The following is a 24,368-nucleotide window of genomic DNA, read 5'->3' on the forward strand; positions in this document are numbered from 1 at the left end:
GCTCACTCTGCGGTAAAAACCATGGTGTAGACACGCTGCAAAATCACAGCATGTCAATTATACGTACGGAAACGCCGGTAGTTTCCCCATAGGTATAATTGAAACAGTAAGTCCGCAGAGGAAATCTCTGCAAACTTTCTATCTAAAGAGATGCGGGAAGAACCGCGATGCGTTGCCACTATGATTTTTCCCACAGTGCTTTTTTTTCTGTGGGGCCTTAGCCTTAATGAGAGTCTTCTTCTGTTGAATGGTTGCCTACACACCTAGGCTATATTCTCTCCATGGACACAGCTGCAGTCATAACTGGAGACATGTTACATAATGTATTCCACTTTCCAGTGAAGGTTATGAATATTTATTGGCTTGGTGACTGTTTTGTATTCCATAGACCAAAGATAAGTTGTTTATTTTAAAGTTGCACTGATCACTTTTTTTTTTTTTTTTTTTTTTTTTTTTTTTTTTTTTTTTACAGTATAATGAATTCTTTAGTGATTGTTCTCTTTTTGTCTGGTATGGTTGCCATGATTATGCTGAGAACACTCCACAAAGATATTGCAAGATACAACCAGATAGATTCTACAGTAAGTATTTGCACATTTATTTATTTAGCTAATTCTTTACACAATGTAGAGAATGAATGTAGTAGATGAGCTTTAAGTTAACAAAAAATTTTTTTAAAAAAAATATTTGTTGTGTTCATATCTGTGCTCTGTGTCTACAGCTTGACTACAATACTTACAGAGAATCTGAGGTATTCTCATACACCCCCGTCTGTTTCCGTTTCCTTCTCCCACTCTCTCCCTGCAGTTTTGGCTCTTTAGATTGGCTGTTCTGTGAAAATAAAAGAAATTGGCATTTAGCACTAACTTCCTGTTGTGCTTGTAAAGCCTGGAGAGTTTTTATTTATTTTTTTTATTTTGTACAATGTTATATATCATAGAACAAATAATCTTTTACATATGTTTCTCAGCTTGTGCATGTTTGTTTTACAGGAAGATGCTCAGGAAGAATTTGGTTGGAAGCTGGTACATGGTGATATTTTTAGGCCACCCAGAAAGGGCATGTTGCTTTCTGTTTTCCTTGGTTCTGGCACTCAGATCTTAATAATGACATTCATTACTTTGTGTAAGTATGCATTGCCTGGAATCCGTTATGTTCTGTTGGAAGCAAGTGATAGTGTGCAATCTTTGGTCGTGTGACGTGAGTTATGGGCAAAATTGCCTTTGTAGCCATAGCCTAATGGGTGTAGGAGTTCTGTTTAGAACAGGGGTAGGGGAGCTTAGGGCTCCTGCTGTTGTAAAACTAGAACTCCCAGCATGCATACTTTCTCTGCTGTTCTTGGAACTCCCAAGGAAGTGAATGGAGCATGTTGGGAGTTGCAGCTTCAATGCCAAAGGTTTCTGACCCCCGTTCTAGAACATTGATCTGTATTTAAGGGGCGTTCACATTTGCGACTGCACATCTGCCTGCCGTGATTCTGCCGTAATTGCACAAAAACAGATTGTGGACAGCTTACTTATGGTCAGTTTAAAAAAAAAAAAAAAAGTATTTGTTTTAATGGCTTTTTAAAGCAAACCGCTGGTGTCCGTATGCAGCCTCTCCGCCGTCAAACCACTTTTTTTTTTTTTTTGCACGGACACTGTATGTCCACCTTTGTATCCGTGCAAAAAAAGCTAGTGTTCAGCGGAATCATGGTGGGCGGGGACTGCAGGCACAAGTGTGAACGCCTCCTTAGAATTCTTTGTGTGTTCTATATATATATATATATATATATATATATATATATATATATATATATATATATAGATCAATGTTTATTAGCAATAAAAATTAATGTCAATTCACAAAGGTGAAAAAGCGGGAAAACGCACATACAAGCAGTTTGAAGAGGTAAGAATATAGCCTTCTTAATACTGGATTACAAGACACATGGAAACATAAAAAGGAGAGCATTAAAATATACACTAATATTCTAAAAATGCACATCACATCTCACATCACATAGATGAATTAAGTCACAATATAAATGGACAAGATATTATCACATATCCAATATACACCAGGAAAATATCATTGAAAAAAATGTGTTTTAAGCAATCCAGAGCCTCAAAATTTTTTCCCAAAGAGCCAATTGCTATCACTATAAAAATGTGCATATAAGACTCAAATATACCTGGTTTTAAATAAACAGCACAAATCTACTGTTGCTCTGAATCTACATGTCACCATATCAATAAAAGGAATGCAAAACAACATCAAGGTATCAAAGTAATTTCTTAGGCAAAAGTATCGGACATGAATGAAATGGAGAAATTTGAGTAAATAATGTATATTATCTTTAATGGGCTAAGGGGAATAGGGGAAGCAATTGCCGGGATTGTAACTGTTCTTCAGTAGTGGCCACCAGGGGGTTTAGAATTAAACTCATGGTACACCAACAAACTAAAAAATGGTAGAACTTCTAGGTAATTGATGAACCACTTGCAAGGGCATCGGTGTAGCCTGATGAGGGCAGTGCTGGAAGTAGCAAGGAAACATAACCAACTTGCAACAGATTACCAGTAACTCCAAAAATGAACTGCGGTTTTAAATAAAGTCTAATAAGGAAGCCAGCCAAGTACACAATGGTATCCTGGTAAAGGGATGCTTTTTCAAAAAGAGAGAGACTAGGAATACCCTGTATGGCAGGGGATTAAGGTGCGTACTGTTTACTTCGGAAATCACACTACAGCCTATGCTATTGTTGGGGGAACACCCCTGGGAGTACATGCTGTGGGTTCCAAATTAAAAACAAAATGGTTGCCCGTACGGGGAGAACACAAAGCGACGCATAGCCAGATGTATATCTAAGTGCTCTAAAGTTTATTACATGTTACTTAGCTCTTATAAAGGAATAATGGCTGTATGCTAATTTAGGCATAACAAACTACATCACATAGAAATATGAATTAGCATTGGTAAGAGTACAAAATGGGCGTTTACAAACAATAAATACGTGTATAAGCAATACATAAGTTAACACATGGTTGTCCGTGTCATCCATTTTAGTTTTAATGCTAGCACAGTGTTCTAAGATTGACGGTCTGTCCTTGATACTTAGAACTACTTTAGACTATTCCCATATCTAATAGACATTCTGTGTCTCATTACGAGACATGAGAAGCTAAGTGATATTATGAGACACTCAAACATTCCAACCTTTTTCCTAAATATGATAAGAAAGCACAATTGTAAATCTCTCATAGTAGCTGCGTGAAAGCAATAAGGAATATACGCAGACAAGATGGCGGAATGCTAATCTCTCTTTTTACACAGATCTTTGTCCCCTCACATTATTCTTGTATTAATTTGGCATAATGGGAAATTATACCAAATCCATTTAAGTGTGAAATGAGCCATACTAATTTTTTAAGCTATATTTTTTAACCTTCTAGAATATAATACTTTTTTTTGTTTGTTTTTTTTCAGTTTTTGCATGCCTGGGATTTTTGTCTCCTGCTAACAGAGGTGCCCTGATGACATGTGCTGTTGTTCTATGGGTGTTGCTTGGTACTCCAGCTGGTTACGTAGCTTCTCGATTCTACAAATGTAAGTGGACAAGGAAACATTTGGACATGCACTGTGCTGCTAAGATATGAATATGAATATATATATATATATATATATATATATATATATATATATATATATATATATATATATATATATACACACCCCATCCATATATCCATAGAAATGGATCCCTCTGTATGAAATATGGCATAAAATTTAAATATTTGTTCAGTATTGGTGTCATAAACCTTTTTATTCCTGAACATGACTTTATATTTTGAGGTATTTAGCAATTTTGCTTTCTGCAGGCTTTATCTGTAATTTTTCTCTGAGCTGGTGGGTGTGGACTAGTGTCCATATAACATAAACAGCTATTTAATGGGGACCTTTCACTGTCTCCACCAATTAAAGTTCTTAGTATCTGTGAATTGATGCCACTCCACTGATTCCAGCACAGTTGGAATTTTTTTTCTCTAACTCGCATCGTTTACAAGCACAGTTAGTTTTGATACCTGATGTGCTATTTAAGCTCTGCGATGTCAGAAGAGCAGTGTCAGGCAGAGGGTGTAATTCAGAGCTTCACTCAGAGGCAGCCAGTTCCAGAGCTCAGAATCACACCCCTTGTCTGCTCCTGCCTGACACCACCCTCCTGACAATATAGAGTCTAAATAGCATATTAGACACCAAAATGAAAAACTCTTATTGCTAGAGAATGGTGGTGGCAAGTAAAAAAAAAAAAAAAAAAAAAAAAAAAAATTCCAATTATGCTAGAATCTGTGTAGCAGCACCTATTAAATGATGCAAAGACACAAAACCTGGTTTGGGGCACAGGCAGTTCTATATACTGCTGGAAAGCCGACAGTGCACTGAATTCAGTATATTTTCGGCTTTCCCGATCTGTGCCCCGGGTAAAGAGCTATCGGTCCCGGTACCGTAGCTCTTTACAGTCTGTCAGGTACGTCCTTCAAAGCAGAGCCTATCACGCTGTACAGTGTGAGCTGGGAGGAATGCCTCCTCCCTTCCTGTCAGCAGTATATAGAACTGCCTGTGCCCCAAACCATGAAAGGTCCTCTTTAACTTGTACAATATAGCCATCTTTAACTGGGTTGACCACTTTCAGCAAGTATGTTGAGGTTTGAATTATAAAAAGTTATCCAATTGAAGTCAATGGGAGGCTTTTTTTTTTTTTTTTTTTTTTTTCAGCGCTGAAATTCCACACCAAATTCTTCACCACTTTCCTCCGTGCGAAATAGACCCTTAGGGAAGGGGGATGCAGACTGTGTGTCCGTCACAAGACCTTGAACAGATTTTTATTCATTGAATGTTAACAAAGAATGACAACAAGCAGAGATCTTCAAAACTGTAAGGGCTCGTTCACACGGGGCAAGAGGGGGTGGATTTTGGCACTGAATCCACGTCAGAATCTGCCCCCTCCCAATAGAGATCTATGCAGACTGCTAGCTTCCTCACGGAAAAAAGAAGTGAGCTGCCCTTTCCTCAGGCGGATTCTGTGGCTTATTCAGCCATGGCGTCCACCTCGCAGCAACCCAGCAGACTAGGCCCATTCATTTGGGTATGCTCCGGAGTGGGAAGCCGCAAGTGTCTGAAGACGCAGCAGGCACATTTTGGTCCTATTCTGATGCGGCTTCCCGTGTCAAAATCAGGACCAAAATACGCCATTCCGTGCCCCGTGTGAACTAGCCCTAAGGAATTAATGCAAAATGTGTTATGAAAAGTTTATACAATTTTCCTATATTCAAACAATAACCTCTATTTGCTGAAACTGGACAATCCTTTTAATTTCTTATGTATTTAGTCTGGATTATTTTCTGTAGTTTTACCACTACATTTGCTAAATGTTATTTGTGTATATTTATCCTGTCGCTCAGATTATATGTATATTTTATATAGGGATGGTGCTTATAGTACTTTGAAAGTGCACCAAAGGTGTATTGGCTTGTCTTTGCATTCATATTCCTAAATTGCAGATGTAGGTCTTTCTGTTAAGTACCTCTCATTGTAAAACAATTATATATACCTTCTTGTCAGCATTTATGGTAAGTGGACTTATTATGCTTTGTACTTGCCTAACTAGTCTCTCTGTATCCTGGATTTAGCATTTGGTGGTGAGAAATGGAAAACAAACGTCTTGCTGACCTCCTTTCTCTGTCCTGGGTAAAGTATTTTGTAAAACTATCTTAATTTAAATAATATGAAGGGACTTTTTAGATTTCTTTTGACTCGTAATGTCTACATTTGTACCTCTGCTGCTGCTAAAGGCTAGGCATGTTCTTTCTACACAAAAGTGAATAAATTGCACATTTAAGTGATGGGGAGCACTTAGAACCATTTCCTCTATAGCCTTTCTAATGGATACCAATGTGAATAGGCATTGCATCTCTTACCAGCTGGTGTAATTTGTGTAATGTTGTTGCTAACTAGCTGTTAAACTGACCTAAATGTTGAGGTTACAAAATGCATATGAATGTATGACCTGACGGAAAGTATTTTTATTTACCCTTTAGGATTGTATTTGCGGATTTCTTCTTGATGAACTTAATTCTTTGGGGAGAAGGATCCTCTGCAGCTATTCCATTTGGCACACTTGTAGCCATCCTGGCATTGTGGTTTTGCATTTCTGTCCCACTCACTTTCATTGGGGCTTATTTTGGCTTTAAAAAGAATGTAAGTATTTTGTCTAGCTGTTTATTGAACGTATGCAATAAAACTACACTCACCGGCCACTTTATTAGGTACACCTGTCCAACTGCTCGTTAACACTTAATTTCTAATCAGCCAATCACATGGCGGCAACTCAGTGCATTTAGGCATGTAGACATGGTCAAGACAATCTCCTGCAGTTCTAACCGAGCATCAGTATGGGGAAGAAAGGTGATTTGAGTGCCTTTGAACGTGGCATGGTTGTTGGTGCCAGAAGGGCTGGTCTGAGTATTTCAGAAACTGCTGATCTACTGGGATTTTCATGCACAACCATCTCTAGGGTTTACAGAGAATGGTCCGAAAAAGAAAAAACATCCAGTGAGCGGCAGTTCTGTGGGCAGAAATGCGTTGTTGATGCCAGAGGTCAGAGGAGAATGGCCAGACTGGTTCGAGCTGATAGAAAGGCAACAGTGACTCAAATAGCCACCCGTTACAACCAAGGTAGCCAGAAGAGCATCTCTGAACGCACAGTACGTCGAACTTTGAGGCAGATGGGCTACAGCAGCAGAAGACCACACCGGGTGCCACTCCTTTCAGCTAAGAACAGGAAACTGAGGCTACAATTTGCACAAGCTCATCGAAATTGGACAATTGAAGATTGGAAAAACGTTGCCTGGTCTGATGAGTCTCGATTTCTGCTGCGACATTCGGATGGTAGGGTCAGAATTTGGCGTCAACAACATGAAAGCATGGATCCATCCTGCCTTGTATCAACGGTTCAGGCTGGTGGTGGTGGTGTCATGGTGTGGGGAATATTTTCTTGGCACTCTTTGGGCCCCTTGGTACCAATTGAGCATCGTTGCAACGCCAAAGCCTACCTGAGTATTGTTGCTGACCATGTCCATCCCTTTATGACCACAATGTACCCAACATCTGATGGCTACTTTCAGCAGGATAATGCAATGCCATGTCATAAAGCTGGAATCATCTCAGACTGGTTTCTTGAACATGACAATGAGTTCACTGTAATCCAATGGCCTCCACAGTCACCAGATCTCAATCCAATAGAGCATCTTTGGGATGTGGTGGAACGGGAGATTCGCATCATGGATGTGCAGCCGACAAATCTGCGGCAACTGTGTGATGCCATCATGTCAATATGGACCAAAATCTCTGAGGAATGCTTCCAGCACCTTGTTGAATCTATGCCACGAAGAATTGAAGCAGTTCTGAAGGCAAAAGGGGGTCCAACCCGTTACTAGCATGGTGTACCTAATAAAGTGGCCGGTGGGTGTATATATCACCTTAACTTTACACACTTAATTTGTAAACAAGGAATTTTCAACAATTCAACTCACACATGTTCTGTCCCCTGCATGGGCACTCTTTGGCTTAGTTCACACGTGAATACCGTGTGGCGTAATTTGGTCCGGGAAAAAAAAACTGCTTCCTAATTAGGAAGTGGTTTTTTGACCTTGAAGCGTTTTTTGGAGCGTTTCTGGTAAAAATGGCTTCAGAAAACGCCAGGCGGTTTTTCCTTCCCGGACAGTGAATGGACTGTAAAAAAAAACGCGCCAAAAACCACAACGCGGTTTTTGGCAAAAAAACGCGTCGCGGTTTCTGCCTCCCATTCACATCTATTGACTTCTTGGGACGGAAACCGCCTCAAGTAAGGTTATGTCGCATGTCCCATGCCTTTAACATTGTAAGATTGCTCCTGTGCAGATAGTCAAATGCCTAATGAAGACTCCCAGGCCTGTCATAGAATTATAGCTATTGAGTCTGGGTATCATTAGTTGTATTGCAGTCTATGGGACAAGCAATCAGAATATTGCAGGTTCAAGGACCCTAGGGATCTAATAAGTTACAAAAAACAAACAAACCCCAAAAACCACCCAATACAAACATATAAATTTCTTTTCCATATGACCATAGTGGGAAAAAAAATTGAGCCATACAGCCGTTTTTTCGCTGTTTTGCCTCCCATAAAATTTTTTATGAAAAGCGATCAAAACATCAGATGTTTCTCAAATCTGGCCCCACAAAAAGACACCTTATGCTTTTCTGTACACCTAATGTGTTGACTCCAAGAAATTATATAGATGTGTAGATAATTGACAAAAATAATAAAAATAGATAATATATATATATATATATATATATATATATATATATATATATATATATATATATATATATATATATATATATAGTGTGTTTTTTTTAAATACAAAGGTGGTATCAGCTTATCAGTGAGTGTTCCAGGTAAATGAGAGCTCAGCAATAACCCAGTTCATTCATACTTTTTTTTTATTGAATAAACCCATATAAAGGGTCATGTTTCTTTTATACGGTGATCAGTTTCCCCGATGATATGACAACTTTACAGATGCATGGAATATGTCATGGTAACTGCAAATCTTTGCAGACGTCTTAAAAAATGAAACCAGAATCCCTTTAAGTTAGACAAGGCATTAAAGATCTCCAATTACAGTACATGCTCAGCATCCAAAAGCAGGGACTGTATTTTCCATAATCAAGAAGGATTAGATTTTGTGCCCTTGCTGACAGCAGGAAGCCTCTGATTGTGTGGTCTACATGATTGAGGAACAAATTACTGTAAAATTGTTCCTGTTCTACTAGCAGAACCAACAGAGTTTATCACACCTGATCATAAGCTGAAGTGCATGTTTGTTCAGTTATTTTTACTGATAAGTGTTTATCTTCATAACCTTAGAAAATCTTGTCCAAAAGGAGTAATGTGTAGCAACGATCTAATGTATGTATAACTATGGCAGTTAATATGTACGGCTATATCATGTTCCCTTTTGTGAACTATCTCTTAAACAGCTATAGTGACTTTGTTCTGTCTGCTACCTATTCTGATTTAACCCTTTCTTGGGAAACGGTAGTGAGATGCTAATTTTATTGCAGTCATTTGGAACCAGCATGTGAGTAAGGTCTTACCACCTTAGTGCAGATAGATTTTTAACTACAGGCTTTGATGGGTTCAGCTTTTCTGTCCCTTTTCAGGGATTGCTATTTGATGTCTACAGTGGTTATTTACCGCCATTAGAGTCAGCATGAACGCCAGAGGAAAAAGCTTGCAAATAGGATGGCAGTGAAAACTGAGATTTAAATGGCCCTGTAATAATGCAGTTGCTTTTTCTTCTTTCCTTTAGGCTATTGAACACCCAGTCCGCACCAATCAGATCCCTCGTCAGATTCCTGAGCAGTCATTTTACACAAAGCCATTACCTGGTATCATTATGGGAGGAATTTTGCCGTTCGGGTGCATCTTCATACAACTTTTCTTTATTCTTAATAGTATTTGGTGAGCTGGTTTTCTTTTTCTTTCATGGCCAGGTCCTTTTAGCCTCCCTCACTGTCTTCACAGAGCCTCTCTGCACTTCCATTGTGTACATTTGTATTTCACCCTGATATCACTGAGAAGAGTACACTTGGGAACATTGGGCTGTGAATTAGTTAAGGTGGGAGACCTGTCTTCTACATAGAGAAGTGAAAGACATTACTTTGGAACCATGAATTAAACATTGCAAGGTCATTTAACTCCCCAGCTCCTGCAGTGAAATTGGTTTATGTTGTAATTTTCTTTTCAGGTTGATGGCAGTCTCTGGAGTTTCAATTTTTATAATCCTTAGAATAAGCCTGTAGCTTCTTTTCCTGTTTAGACTGCTCATGCATGTAACAATCAAGACCTGGTACCGCATTAACTGCAATATTCTACATATTAGTATAATGAGTAGGGAGAGTGCCGCCAAATGAGGCTGCATAATAATGGACAGAAGGGAAGAAGAATAGCAAAATAGATCTTATATAATTTCATTCATTTTCCTACTAATGTACTATACTGGGTTTTTACTTTGTTTGACCATATATAAAACAGATGGACATCATTTAAATAGATTTGCAAAATAATGCAAAAGGAAAAAAACTTGACGTGAATTTAGTGTTTTCAATGCTGCACTGTGATTTCAATGTAAATTCTGCATTGATGTATTTGGGATGGGATTTTATATAATTTCATTCATTTTCCTACTAATGTACTATACTGTCAAATTATATTCAGTGACTGATTTTTGCTATTTATGTTCATTTGTTTCCTTTTAGGTCCCATCAGATGTATTACATGTTTGGATTCCTCTTTCTCGTATTCATTATTTTAGTTATTACTTGTTCAGAAGCAACAATATTGCTCTGCTATTTTCATCTGTGTGCAGAGGTAGGAGACTACAGTTTCATTTGGTGCTAAATGTTATATTGTTACTATATTCTTGTTGCTGAGTTTAGTATTGCTATGAAAAGAATCGTAAAAGCATTTTCTCACATTGAAGACCATTTCTGCTCTAGATGCCACCATGGTCAGCTAGTAATGGCGGCGTAGAATTTGTGGCCAGCCTGTAACATTTCTCGCAAGGGATGATGATGATAAAAATAAATATAATACATGAACAGCCATGTAGACCACAATGAGAAGAGGAACTCTAGGTTTAGTGGCTCTCTACTGTCATATAGAGGGGGGGGGCTATGCTAAAGCATCTTAGTTCCTAAACAAGAGGATCTATCTTTAGAAAGAATATCTGTTTAAGGAGTTTGTGAATGTCTAATACAGACGGGTTGCATATGCACTCAAGCCTATTTAGTCTGCTTGATGGTAGAAGCAATGTATGTATAAGTCCACGGTTTCTATAGGGCTTCTTGAAATGTTGCATAATTAAATTATCAAAGTACTGTCCTCTGATGGTAATGCATTTTGTGGAGTGCGGCGTGCTAAGAATAGTACATTAAATGTTAAGCTTTCTTTCTTTTTGTCATCTAGGACTATCATTGGCAGTGGCGTTCATTTCTCACAAGTGGATTTACTGCAGTTTATTTTCTTATATATGCCGTTCATTACTTTTATTCCAAACTGCAAATTACGGGGACAGCTAGTACAATTCTGTATTTTGGCTACACTATGATTATGGTTTTGATCTTCTTCCTTTTCACTGGTAAGTTCTTCTTTTGTATAGTTAACACTGGCTATCACTGTTCCTTTGCAGAGCTGGAGTTTTTGGTTTGAATCCACCAAAGAGCCACATCTGCATGGTGTATATGTTCTCCCCATGTTTGCGTTGGTTTACTCCGGGTTCTCAGGATTCCTCCCACACTCCAACTACCTTCTGAGAGAATTTAGATTGTGGTCCTTACAGTGGGTGATGACAATATCTGAAGTGTTATACAAGTAAAATAAATTCAATATTCTTGTTTGTTTATATAGCACCATTAATTCCATGGTGCTTTACATTTGAGGGTTTACATACAATACACAAAATGTACAAACAGATAATACTAACAATGACCGACTGGCACAGTGAGATCGAGGGCCCTGCCCACAAGGGCTTACAGTCTATGAGGGAGAGGGGGAGACAGTTCAGATGGTGGTGTGGTGATAGTGTTATTGGAGGTTGTAGGCCTTCCTGAATAGGTGAGTCTTCAGGGCCTTCTTGAAGCCTGTGATTGTGGGGGTCAGTCTTATGTGTCTTGGTAAGGAGTTCCAGAGTATGGTGGATGCACGGGAGAAATCTTGGAGGCAGGTGTTTGAAGAGCGGAAGAGAGTAGAGCAGAGTAGGAGATCTTTGGATGAATATTAAGTATACAGCACTAATATTTTCTAGCATTAATCACCAAAGTCCTTCCTAGAAGCCTGTTTAGAGGCAATTCAGGTGACCCATGTTTAGTTTGAGAAACTGTGTGCGGGCTGCATTTCCTAGACAAACCATGGCTTGGCTAAACTGCATATACATAATAAATTATAATTAGAGATGAGCGAACACTGTTCAGATCAGCCGAGCCGAACAGCACGCACCCATAGAAATGAATGGAAGCACCTGTGACGCCAGCCAAGTCAGCGTCACAGGTACTTCCATTCATTTCTATGGGTGCGTGCTGTTCGAATCGGCTGATCCGAACAGTGTTCGCTCATCTCTAATTATAATGCTATGTGTTCCAGAACAATTGAGTGTAAAGCACCAAATTCACAGCATCATTTAAGCATGGACCGTTCACTAGGACTATGATGCTGTGATTTCAGTTTAGTCAAGTCAGTTGATCCTCTGTAAGGGAGCCTTCACACGGAGTAAACGCGCGTGTATTTGTGCAAAATACGACTCCCATTGACTTCAATGACATTTTACAAGCGTAGTTTTACACGTGTATTTTGCAAAAATACACGTGCGTTTACTCTGTGTGAAGGCTCCCTAATTGTGCCCTCTGGTACAGAGACCATGCTGATAAACACCCATGGACAGGGGATGCATGTATTGCTCATTTATTAATATAACTTTGAGTTTGCGTTTTTATTTAACACAAGTAATTTTAACTTTTATTTTAGGAACGATTGGATTTTTTGCCTGCTTCTGGTTTGTGACAAAGATTTACAGTGTTGTGAAAGTCGATTGAAAAAGCCTTAGTGAAGGATGCGCTGAAAAGTGATTTTCTTGAAAGAAATGAAGACTTCTTTACTTTACAGTATTGTCACCAATTTGTGGAAAATCATAATGCATAAATGCAGTCCAATGAAGCATTTGTTTTCAGACTGAATGTTTTTATTTTACTGAAACTTTGCATTGCAATATTCCAACTGAAGAACCAACTACAATATGTATGCTTATGTAAATATGATATGCTGTAATTGAGATTGACACTTCTAACGTCTGCAGAGAGGCGCTGTATGTAACACACAAATGTCACAATTATTAATAAAAATGTGTCTGTAAATACAATTTTGCTTTTAGACTCCAGATGGGATGAGTTTTTCTTGAATACAAAGCCAGTTACAAGAAAATGTGAGATTTGTTTTCTATAATGTATTCCTTTTACTTCTGGTTGAATATTATTTTTTTATACTGGGTGAAATGTCCTTTACATCGGTTTCTTTGGATGTTTATATTCCCTTTAGTGATTTGAAGATATAAAAGCTATGTGCCTCTTAAGTCTCTGGATTTTTAAATTTATAATCTTAATAAACAGTTATAAAATGGAAGTATTTTCCCTTGTGGTGTTTATCATGCTGACAAGTGAGTTCTGCAGATAACTGGCCTTTTGTTGCCTGACACTGTTGTTTTTTTTTTACACTGTAAGGGCGAGTAAACACTGAGTATACGCCAGCTTATTCTGAACGTAAAACACGTTCAGAATCGGCGGCGTATAAAGCAGCTCCATTCATTTCTATGGGAGCCGGCATATGAGCGCTCCCCATAGAAATGAATGGGCTGCTTTTTTCACTACGAGCACTCCCATTGAAGTGAATGGAAAGTGCTCGCATGTACGGCTCGGCATAAGCAGAGCTAGCTGTACACGCGAGCACTTTCCATTCACTTCAATGGGAGTGCTCGTAGTTAAAAAAGCAGCCCATTCATTTCTATGGGGAGCGCTCGCATGCCGGCTCCCATAGAAATGAATGGGAACTGCTTTATACGCCACTGATTCTGAACGTGTTTTACGTTCAGAATAAGCTGGCGTATACTCAGTGTGAACTCACCCTAAACTTGTCAAGTTGGACTTACTATATATGAAATTAACTGCACATCACGTTAATGTGCAGTAATAGGGGAGAATACTCCACTCTTCTTGGGAAGCATATGGTGGTATATAGAGCACCCTACAGCAGCACACAATGTTTATAGCTCTGGAATATGTACATGTAGGAACTGTGTGTACTATAGGGCAGTTTTATTATGTCTGAGAAAAACTGTCTGTGTTGGCCATAGCCACAAATCACAACGCAACTTTCATTTTTCAAAGGTAAAATCTAAAATAACTCTGCCCTTGTGTCTTTGCACAATGCAATGAATGATATTAACGCAGGACTTTTTTTTTTTAACCTGTCTTTATTAATTTGATTATTGTATTTAGAGAGGACCTGTCTCCTATCCTGACATGTTTGTTTAGTAATCCCCATGAAATAACAATTCCAGAGCATCTTTTTATAGCTCTGCATTGTTGGGGTTCTCTGTAAGCTACTGATAAGGTCAAAGCCGTGTTTATGATTGACCAATAATCCTGGGTAACTTTCGTCGTCCTAATTAATTAGGCTGAGTGCCAGGCGGTGAAGAAATCACACCACTCTATATGTTGGTATTAGTTCCCCTCTCAGCTGAGGAATGTGTGCTGACGCACTGTTATTAAAACGTGGGGTTAAATAGCAGCAGAGAAAGGAAGAGCGATAACAACAACATAAGTTTTCATATTCATCACTGATTGGTATAGTACATCTCAATCAAACAGAAAAAGTTTAAGCAGTTCCATATATAGCCAACTACTCCCGATCCTGTGTGGTAACCTTGGGGAGCTGTCTTCTGGCAGCAAGCCAAGCATTTGTTTTTCTTGCACCCCACCTAGATGCAGTCGCCATGTTATCATATAACATTATACCAGTTTCAAGTATAAGCAACTATATCCAGCATTCAGCTTTTAAGGATAACAATGTTTTTCATACATTGCATGATTATAAGCTTCACACTACCAATCCCCTTTTCTGAAAGGACATGACCCTGTACAGTTTGACTGGACAGGGCCTGAGTGTATAGGAACACTCCTATAACTGGTAACGCTAGGTTTCGATTTCACTTTCAGATTTCTAGTAGGAATAACAGATGAGTGGCACAAGGCACCATTATGAGTTCAGATGCTCTAGAATTGTGGAGTACCATTTACTAAGAGACAGGTCAGAAAAGCATATAGGCCCTCTGTAGGAGATTTTCCACCTATTGCAAAGCAGTAGTATATGGACTTCTCTTTAATAAAAATGATTAAGTCCAACCTATAAACCTACCATGTGGATACAAAGGAAGGAAGGCACTCTATGAGATGAATACCAATAGCCCAATAATAAGGAGAAGTGTAAAGAGATCATGAGATCTCCGTACTGCCTGTTCATATAGTTGTACATTGTAATAATCTGTAAATTGTCCAGATGGAAAAAATCCAGAATTGATATAACTGGTCTTTGTATTGTAATCCACCAATCCTCTTAATTATCTTCGTCGCCCTCCTCTGTTCCTATTCAGCTATGTCTTTTCCTATATACTGTACAGGTGTCCAAAGTATGCCATATGTGGTCTAACCAGTGATTGATTTTATTTCTATAGAGGCAACGCAATAGTCTTTGAGCATCATTGGTTTCTTGATGCATCGCTTGATTTTACTGCATTTTCGACTTTACGTCCGGCTTAAAAAAAAAACAAAAAAAAAAAAACTTTCCACACGGGCAGTCACCTTTGCAAACCCATTCAAGTCTATGGGTTCAAGTCGAGCTTTTTTGCCAGAAGAACTCTAGTTTTGAGGAAGTGACCAAGATGGAGGTAATTAGACTGTAATAGAGAAGCGTATCCAGCTCCTTCAGGAAATTGCACCTTGTCCTAGAGATAAAGGGGAGGAACAGAAGGAGCATTAATCAGAGCTCCAACTTGCCGCACACAAGAAACTTTTCTGGAAGGGTCCATTCACACAGAGGAAAATGGTGAGGAATTTTAGTGTGGAATTTCAGCGCTGAAAAAAAAAAAAGCCTCCCATTGACTTCAATGGGTTCCAGAGAAGCAGATGACATTGAGCTGAACTGCTAGGACCCCATTCCTGCATGCCACTGTCCCTGGGACTGAGCAACATTATTGCCCCCAGATAGGAGCTATTGTAGGCAAGGTGCTAAGCTGGAGTCATACCATCGTTTTGCAGGGCCAGATGTACTTTTTATGTATACCAATTTGGGGAATATCTATAGTTTTTTTTACCCAAAGTTTTATGGGAGTAAAACAGTAAAGAAACTGATTTGTTCACTGTATGGAAAAAAATATTTTTATAAATTTGTAGATTGGGTGTTTTTGAACAAAGGGATACCTAACGTGTATGTGTTTCACTATTTATTTTTATATGAGTTCTGGAGAAAGAGGGATGATTAGAATTTGATTCTTTTTTATTCATTTATACATATTTCTAGTAAATATATATTTTTATTTTTTCTGGGGGCTGGAGATCCATCTCAAAACGGTGGAGCTGGGAAAATGGTGTCTTGATTATCTTTGACTGAGGAGCCAGGGTGTTGAGGCAGCAGAGACGTGGTGACTATATCAGCCGCTCAGCTCCTTACTGTAATATACAACCTACCTTTGTCACGTATCGCACTCTTGTACATATGTGATATCATGTGCACAGTGGCCTTGTAGCCATTTGTCCAAATCTGACTAAGGACAACATCTACATGCAGTTTGTATGTTCTCCCCTTATTTGCGTGGGTTTCTTCCCACAATCCAAAGACATATTGACAGGGAATTTAGATTGTGAACCCTACATGGAACAGTGACTGACAATGCCTGTAAAGCACTGCAGAATATGGTGCTCTGGGGGTGGGCCTTCAGCTCCTAGAGCACAGTTCTAGCTGCGTAAAGTGGTTGTCCGGGATAACCACATTTTTAAAATTAAAAAACAAAACAAACATCCTCACCTGTCACCGATGCTCCGGTGTCTCCCAGGGTGGTACAGTCCTGCTGCTCTGCTGTCTTGTTTTGGTAGTCCCCATTGCACTGTCTCATCCTTTATCCATTTCTTTAGGCCGCTGATTGGCCTCAGTAGTCACGTGTGGCCGGGGACTTTCGCCAGAAAACACTGGAGCAGCCAGACCGGACTGTGTTGGGAGACGCCGTTGACAGGTGAGGATCTTTTTAAAAAATAAAAAATTCACCTTTCTCCATTCCCATATAAAAAAAAAAAGTGGTTATCCCAGACAAACCCTTTAAAGGGGTATTCCCATGTCGCATACTCACCAGTCTTCACTGCTGTAAAATCTTCTTTCTTCCTGGTTTCTTGCATCATTTGGTGGGCGGGGTTTCACATGCAACCTGCCGTTTAGCTCCACCCCCAAATTAGTGTGTAGTACAGGCAGCAGCAACTCCATTCTGTGTTACATACAGAGACTGCCTGTCTCTGCCATAATGAACACAATTGAATTAGCTAGCCTGATAACTGGGAGAACAGAAGAAATGAAAGCAGCTCCTCTCCCCTATCCGCTAACAGGAAGCTAGGTCACATGGTGTAGACACAGGAATAGCTAGAAACACAGGCGCCCACAGTGTATTTAGGAAAAGTCTTACATCCACATTAACAAGCAGTATAGATAGGATCCTTGTGATGGGACAACCCCTTTAAGTAGAATGCATGATGTCATAATAGTGGGAGTATGGACAGAGGCTGTGCCAATGGGACAACCTAAACGGATTAAACAGGAGGTGGGTTCACACTTGCGCCGGGTCTCCGCTTTGTGGGTTTCCGTCTTCTGCCTGAGAAAATGGATAGGAGACAGAAACCCGGCAGTCAGTATCTGCCCATGAGTGTCTTCTGGTTTCTGCGGTGGAACTGTTTTTTTTTTGTTTTTTTTTACTGGACACAAAATCCTGCATGTCTGACTTTGTGTCCGGTTAAAAAAAAAACGGTTTCACCACGGAGAGGTACAAGACGCTCACAGGCGGTCACTTTGCAAACCTAATCAAGTGAATGGGTTTGAAAACTGACTGCCGATTTCCGTCTCCTGTCCAGTTTCACAGGCAGAAGACGGAAACCAGCAAAACGGAAATGGGGCGCAGGTGTGAACCCACCCTTAGAAGTAATAGGAATTGCTTTTAACACACAGCTATAGTAACAATTATTCAGGCTACATACAAAAGGAAAGTGGTTCTGGCAAGAAATGGGGAGTTTCCCATAGAAAGTATTTTCTAAGTGTCCATGATGTGAAACACCGTGATCTTGCCGCTATCCACATTGTCCATAAGGATGCTTAGGATTCCAGCCGGACTACTGTGACACTACAACTCCCAGGATACTTTGCTGCAAGTTGCCCTCAGTTTATAGCAAACTGCAAGTAACAGGCATTTGTTCCTGACTCCTCCACTACCTGTGACCCGACCTCACTCCAGCCGCAAGTAGAAGAGGCGGCTCTCCCACCGCGCCCGCTCCTGCACCTCCCCTGACACACCACTGGGCGCAAGATGGCGTTACTGAAGAGACTGGCGCTGAGCTGCAAGGTGACACTGTGAGTAAGAGCCATGACAGGCAGCGGAAGTGACACACTGTAATGTTCTGTGACTGCACGCCGCGTCTCCGCCTCGTCCATTAGTCTCCTCAGTGTCATAGACGTGAGGCGGAAGGTGTAGAGACGTAGTGCAGTAGTTGTGACTTGTGTGACTGACATTTTTATCTTCTGTACTTGAGAATTGGGGATATACTGAGCGCATATAGTTCCTATAGATTATCTGCTCCTGCTCCAAAGTTGAGGGTATTCTATTGCTTTCAGCTGTCAGCCATGTCAGGCTGTAGAGAGGCTGACAGGAATTACTAATAGTAGAGAATGGCCATCATAGCCAGTATGGAGGGGATTACAGGCTTTGTCAGTCTAACTGCAGACTTTTCTTTTTTAAAGGGATACTATCATTAAAACACAATTTTTTTTTCTGGTTGACACGTAGGAATAGCCTTAAGAAAGGCTACTCTTCTCCTACCTTTAGATGTCTTCTCCGCGCCGCCTTTCCGTAGAAATCCCGGAAATCGTTGGTATGCAATTGAGTTCTCTCGCAGCACTGGGGGTGTGCCCAATGCTGCGAGATAACTCTCCAGCTACGCCACCATCTTCGTCTGGAACAGCCTCTTCATGCCTCTTCTTCTGGCGCAGGCGGTCAAATATGTTTAACTCGGGCAGAGCCGACTGCGCTTACACATGGCCATTTTTTTTGCGCTTACACACGGCTCTGCCCGAGGCCTACAAATTTGACCACCTGTGCCGGAAGAAGAGGCTGTTTCAGACGAAGATGGAGGCGTGACTGGAGATTTCTCTCGCAGCATTGGGGACGCCCCCAGTGCTGCGAGAGAACTCATTTGCATACCAACGATAACTGGGATTTCTACGAAACGCTGGCGTGGAGAACACATCTAAAGGTAGCAGAAGAATAGCCTATGTGTCAACCAGAAAAAATTGTGTTTTAATGATAGGATCCCTTTAAACCAATTGGATGTCAATACAAGGGATACCACAAAACTTGTATAGTGGGTAGTAGACGTTTTCTTACCGTGAACATACAATTGTGGACACATGGGACTATTTATAGATATCAAAGCATGTGTGATATGAACAAGACCTTAACCCCTTAAGGACCAGGCCATTTTTTGGTTTCGCATTTTCGTTTTTCCCTCCTCACATTTCAAGAGCCATAACCTTTTTCATTTTTCAGTTCACAGAGTCACATGATGGCTTATTGTTTGCGGGACAAATTGTACTTTGTAATGGCACCATTCAATATGCTGTGCAATGTACTGGGAAGCTGGAAAAAAATTCAGAATGAGGTGCAATTGGAGAAAAAATGCATTTGTGCCATTTTCTTATGGGTTTAATTTTTACAGCGTTCACTGTTTGGTACAAATGACATGTTACCTGTGTTCTACGTGTCAGTACGAACGCGGTGATACCAAATTTATATAGTATTTGAAATGTTTTGATACTTTTAAAAAAATGATAAACTTTGCAAAATGAAAAAAAAAATTGTGTCATCATGTTCTAACACCTGTAACTTTTTCATATTTCCATGTATGGAGCTGGTTGTGGTGTCTTTTTATGCGGGACAAGATGACGTTTCTATTGATACCATTTGGGGAAAGATCTGATGGTTTGATCACTTTTTATTCAATTTTTTATAGGAGGCAAAGTGTTGAAAAAAAACGCTTTTTGGCTGTTTTTATTTTTTTTGCCGCTACGCCGTTCGCAGTACAGGATAAATGTTTTAATATTCTAATAGTTCGGGCATTTTGGAGCGCGGGGATACCTAATATGTTTATGTTTAATGTTCTTTAATTACTTTTATAGCTGATCTAGGGAAAGGGGGGTGATTTGAACTTTTATATTTTTTTTTATTTTTTTAATACTTTTAAAAACTTTTTTTTTTCTTCTGTTACATTTATGATCAGACCCCTTAGGTACCTTGAAACCTAGGGGGTCTGATCGCTCATACTATTCACTGCAATACTACAGTATTGCAGTGAATAGCAAAATCGCAGCACTTCTATTAGACGATGCCTCTGGCATTGTCTAATAGATCTCGTGCAGAGACAAGCCTGGAAGCCTTCAATAGGCTTCCGGCTGTCATAGCAACCGATCACCGCCCTCATGTGACGTTCAGGAGGGCGGCGATCGGCGAAACATGGCGGCGCCCGTGCCGCTGGCGCCGTTTACACACTGCGGTCACGTTTGACCGCAGTGTGTAAAGGGTTAACAGCAGCGATCGGCTCGGGCACCGACCGCTGCTGTTAGTGGCAGGTCCTGGCTGTATGATACAGCCGGCATCTGCCGTGTATGGAGCGAGCTCAGCGTGTGAGCTCGCTCCATACATCCCCATGTGACCCATGACGTACAGTTACGTCAAGGGTCGCTAAGGGGTTAACAGAGCCCCACATTGCAGAAACATGGCTTTTTTGTTGCAATTTTATTTTTAGCCAAAGTTAGGGGCTGAAAGTTTAAGTATAAGAACTTTGCGGATGTTGCAGAAACGCAGTATTTTTTTTATTGCAGATTTTGTTGTTTTTTTTTGAGCCAAAGCCAAGAATGGCTAAAAAAGAAAATGGAAATATATAGGAAGTTCTTATACCTCTACCGTCTGCTTGATCCACTCCTAGATTTGGCTCAGAAAACAACAGCAAAATCTGCAACAAAAAAAGTTGCGTTTCCGCAACGTGGGGCTTAAGCCTAACATTTCAGAACAGATGTGTCAGGCCTATAGATTCACTGACCTGTTGTGACATTTGATATATTTGGCACCAATGCGAAAAATCCAGCAAAAGTGACTTTAAAATTTCTGCCAATGATAATTCTCCCCCATTGTGGTTATGTCTGTTTTTAGCAACCTCTTCAAATTATTATGCTTGCCTATCATTTATTTAATTTATATATGACGACAAGCCTGCGAACCTTCAGTAGGTAGAAGCATTTGTAGGGTTAATGCCCATTATCGGTGCACCAGCTTTGCATAACTTGGCTTAAACCTAGTACTCATAGCTGTATTTGTGCACGGACTAAAAAATTTGAAATTGAATGCATAAAATGGGCAGCTGATTGTGGACCTACTGTACTACAAAAGTAGTTTGGCTTACGGACTTTACGCACGGTATTATGTCTCATAGTGGTCCCTCCAAATAGTTTAATATTCCAATTTGTGCCACTCACTAGCTATTATTATATTCTGGGGTCTCTTCAGACTCCAGAGTATAATAAGCAGAGTCCTAGGGGAGGTGATCAAACATAAAAAAACCCAAAACAATGTTACTGACCTTCCCTGTGCTCCGCTGCGGCTCTGTGTTCTCTTCAGCTCTTCTCCCTGACGGGTCGTAGGAGTCACGTCACGTCATTATGCGGAATGACGTTGGATGTGACACCTGAAGTCCTGTCAGCGGTCTCTTACTTCAGGCAGAAGCACTTGCAGAGCACAGAGCCACCCCGGAGCACAGGGAAGGTGAGTAACATTGTTTTTATTTTTATGTTTTATCACCTCCCCTAGGACTCCGCTTATTATACTCTGGGGTCTGAAGAGACCCCAGAGTATAATAATAGCATTTTAATTTCGGCTGTGTTTGGTCCGATCAAAACTGTTGGGTGAAGACTCTGGCTACCGTGCCAGGTAAACAAGCCTCGCATGCCACTCTTGGCACGCGTGTTGGGGGTTGTTGATCCATGGACTAGAGAATAGGGCCAACTACAGTTGCTCAATCTCTTCTTACCATACACTTACCTTGGACCATTGGCAATTCCCATTCTGGGCATGTCTTAAAAAAGAAAAATAATACACAAGCGTTGCTACACAGGCTCAAATGTTTCAAGCTTTGAACTCTGCAGACATCAGCAGCACAATTCTGCCAGTGGATGGCAGCCATGATGGATATGGATAGGGCTTATGCACATTAAAGAGATTTTATGATTCTGTGGACAAACTAAATTGTAAGGCTTCCAAATGGGGAATTGATCTGGGTAATTCGATTACTCACCCATCCCTACTCATGGAAGAGGGCCACATAGCTGTGACCTGTATTGCTTGTTGCTGCTGCCTTAAGGTCACCATGCTGACATATGAAGTATTCTGCACTTATCAGAGTTCTGACCCTTGGTTCACATTAGCATATGTATTCCGTCCGGTTAGCGTCCGCATGGAGTCCCCCCTGACGGAATAAAATCTCAATTGCAAGCTCTGTGCTGTAAAAGCACACGGACCCCATAGACTATAATGGGGTCCATGTGCTTGCCGCGCGCATGAATGATTGATGCAGACAGTGCGCGGCAAGCACATGGACCCCATTATAGTGTATGGATCTGTTTGCTTTTACAGCACTTGCGATTGTATTCCGTCTGGGGGGACTCCATGTGGACTCTAACTGGACAGAATACATACGCTATTGTGAACCGACCCTAAGATGCTGAACCAATCAGCAGCTGAGGAGGGATATTTAAAGGGATTCTATCATGCAAACACTTTTTTCTGACTACCACGTCGGAATAGCCTTAAGAAAGGCTATTCTTCTACTAACTTCGTTGTCTTCTCTGCGCCGCCGTTCGCCCTGTCAGTATGCAAATGAGTTCTCTCGCAGCACTGGGGGCATCCCCAATGCTGCAAGAGAAGTCTCTCAAGCGACGGCTCCATCTTCTTCAGCAACCGCCTCTTCACATCTTTTTCCGGCTGGGGGTCACATGCCTGCGCAGTTGGCTCTGCCATCGGGCCTCAGGCAGAGTCGACTGCAGATGCCGGCGGCCATGGTTTTGTGGTCGCTTACACAAACATGCACAGTACGCTCCTGTAGTTATCTGCATTTTTTGGGAATTGCTTAAACAGTTTCCTCACAAGAGTGTTTGAAGCTTTATTCCACCATTATTAAATGCAATCTTTTTCACATTTCACTATACTACTCAGTATATATCCATTAGGTATCCTTTACAGTTTAAAAAAGTTACAAAGGATATGATATATTAAACCCTTAAGGACGTGTGGATTTTAGAGTTTTAAAGAGAATCTGTTAGTTCAATTTGGGACACTAAACTACCCACAGGTCCTAATGGATCCGGGGGTTAGGTATCCCATTTGGCCGTTTGTAAAGCCATTTGTGTCTGCATTTTAAAAGAACAAACTTTTGTACTTGTTGCCAGGGTCTGGGGTTGCTAGCTGGGGTGGCATAGACACACAAGTCCAGTTTCTTTCAGTTTCTTTCCAGTGCAAAATAAAGGTAGAGTTTTATTTTCCAAAGTTTATTTATTTCCAAAAGGTAGTGCAGCAACAAAAGGAAACAATACAAAATGAAATCCCTGCCCGGCTAGGCTCTAACTAAACATAGAATAGGTTACCTCACCTAGAATAACAGAAATCCAAAAGCCAGTAGAATCATTCAGGACACAGCTCCAAAAATATGACCTCTGTCAGCTCTCCAGCCAAGCTCTGCCAAAGTGTTGATGCTGGAGCTGACTTCTTAAGCCTTCTTGACGAGGAGATTCTCTGCAGGTGAGTCGCTGCCGGAACATCCGCAAAGTGTGGACTGGAGGGGGGTAGAATGACAGGTCCCACTACCAACCTACCTTCCATTCCTAAAAATCCAGCCTAATACTAAGCATTTACCAAAATGCTCAGCAGACGAAAGTTGTCTGCTGAAAACAGACATTCCTGGAGTTTTCTCATCTCACCCACCTGAGTAGTCTGGGTGAGATGTACACCCCCTCCATTACCTGACCAGCCATTGGCTTACATAGTCTACAAAAGAGTGCAGTTCTTAAGGGGTCGGGGAATTACACCCTGATTCACAGCACATGCATCTGAGGTCTGGCATATGCACACTGAAGTCAAGGTGTACTCCTCTAGCTTCAGCGAACAACTGTGCCAGTGCAGGGAGTACAGTGGCAGGGTGAATATAATGTTATTTATTTTTGTGTGGGCAAGTATGGCTTTAGAATAGGGCAATTTGGGACACTATACCCCCGATGCATAAGTATCTGTGGGTGGATTAGTGTCCCAAATTGCCATGACAGGTTTCCTTGAAATATGGTGTCCACTCAGAGCTGAGTGGATACTGTAAAAACAAAACCTGTAATA

The 24,368-nt window shown here is 40.6% G+C and overlaps 2 protein-coding genes across 2 annotated transcripts in view; both read left to right on the forward strand.

Annotated features, from left to right (window-relative positions):
- The window catches only part of TM9SF2 (transmembrane 9 superfamily member 2), a 29,730-nt gene extending 16,500 nt beyond the window's left edge, over positions 1–13,230 (forward strand). The window contains exons 9-17 of the mRNA XM_075265337.1: positions 473–581; positions 993–1,125; positions 3,469–3,588; positions 5,670–5,727; positions 6,078–6,237; positions 9,396–9,547; positions 10,345–10,456; positions 11,054–11,225; positions 12,608–13,230. Of these exons, the coding sequence (XP_075121438.1) occupies positions 473–581; positions 993–1,125; positions 3,469–3,588; positions 5,670–5,727; positions 6,078–6,237; positions 9,396–9,547; positions 10,345–10,456; positions 11,054–11,225; positions 12,608–12,675 (1,084 nt within the window). The 3' untranslated portion in view covers positions 12,676–13,230. The remainder of the gene's footprint in view (positions 1–472; positions 582–992; positions 1,126–3,468; positions 3,589–5,669; positions 5,728–6,077; positions 6,238–9,395; positions 9,548–10,344; positions 10,457–11,053; positions 11,226–12,607) is intronic.
- Positions 13,231–18,118: 4,888 nt separating this feature from the next.
- The window catches only part of CLYBL (citramalyl-CoA lyase), a 302,308-nt gene continuing 296,058 nt past the window's right edge, over positions 18,119–24,368 (forward strand). Inside the window, exon 1 of the mRNA XM_075265364.1 lies at positions 18,119–18,295. Within this exon, the coding sequence (XP_075121465.1) occupies positions 18,252–18,295 (44 nt within the window). The 5' untranslated portion in view covers positions 18,119–18,251. The remainder of the gene's footprint in view (positions 18,296–24,368) is intronic.

Source organism: Leptodactylus fuscus, chromosome 2 (assembly GCF_031893055.1).
Source record: "Leptodactylus fuscus isolate aLepFus1 chromosome 2, aLepFus1.hap2, whole genome shotgun sequence".
Taxonomy (NCBI): Eukaryota; Metazoa; Chordata; class Amphibia; order Anura; family Leptodactylidae; genus Leptodactylus; species Leptodactylus fuscus.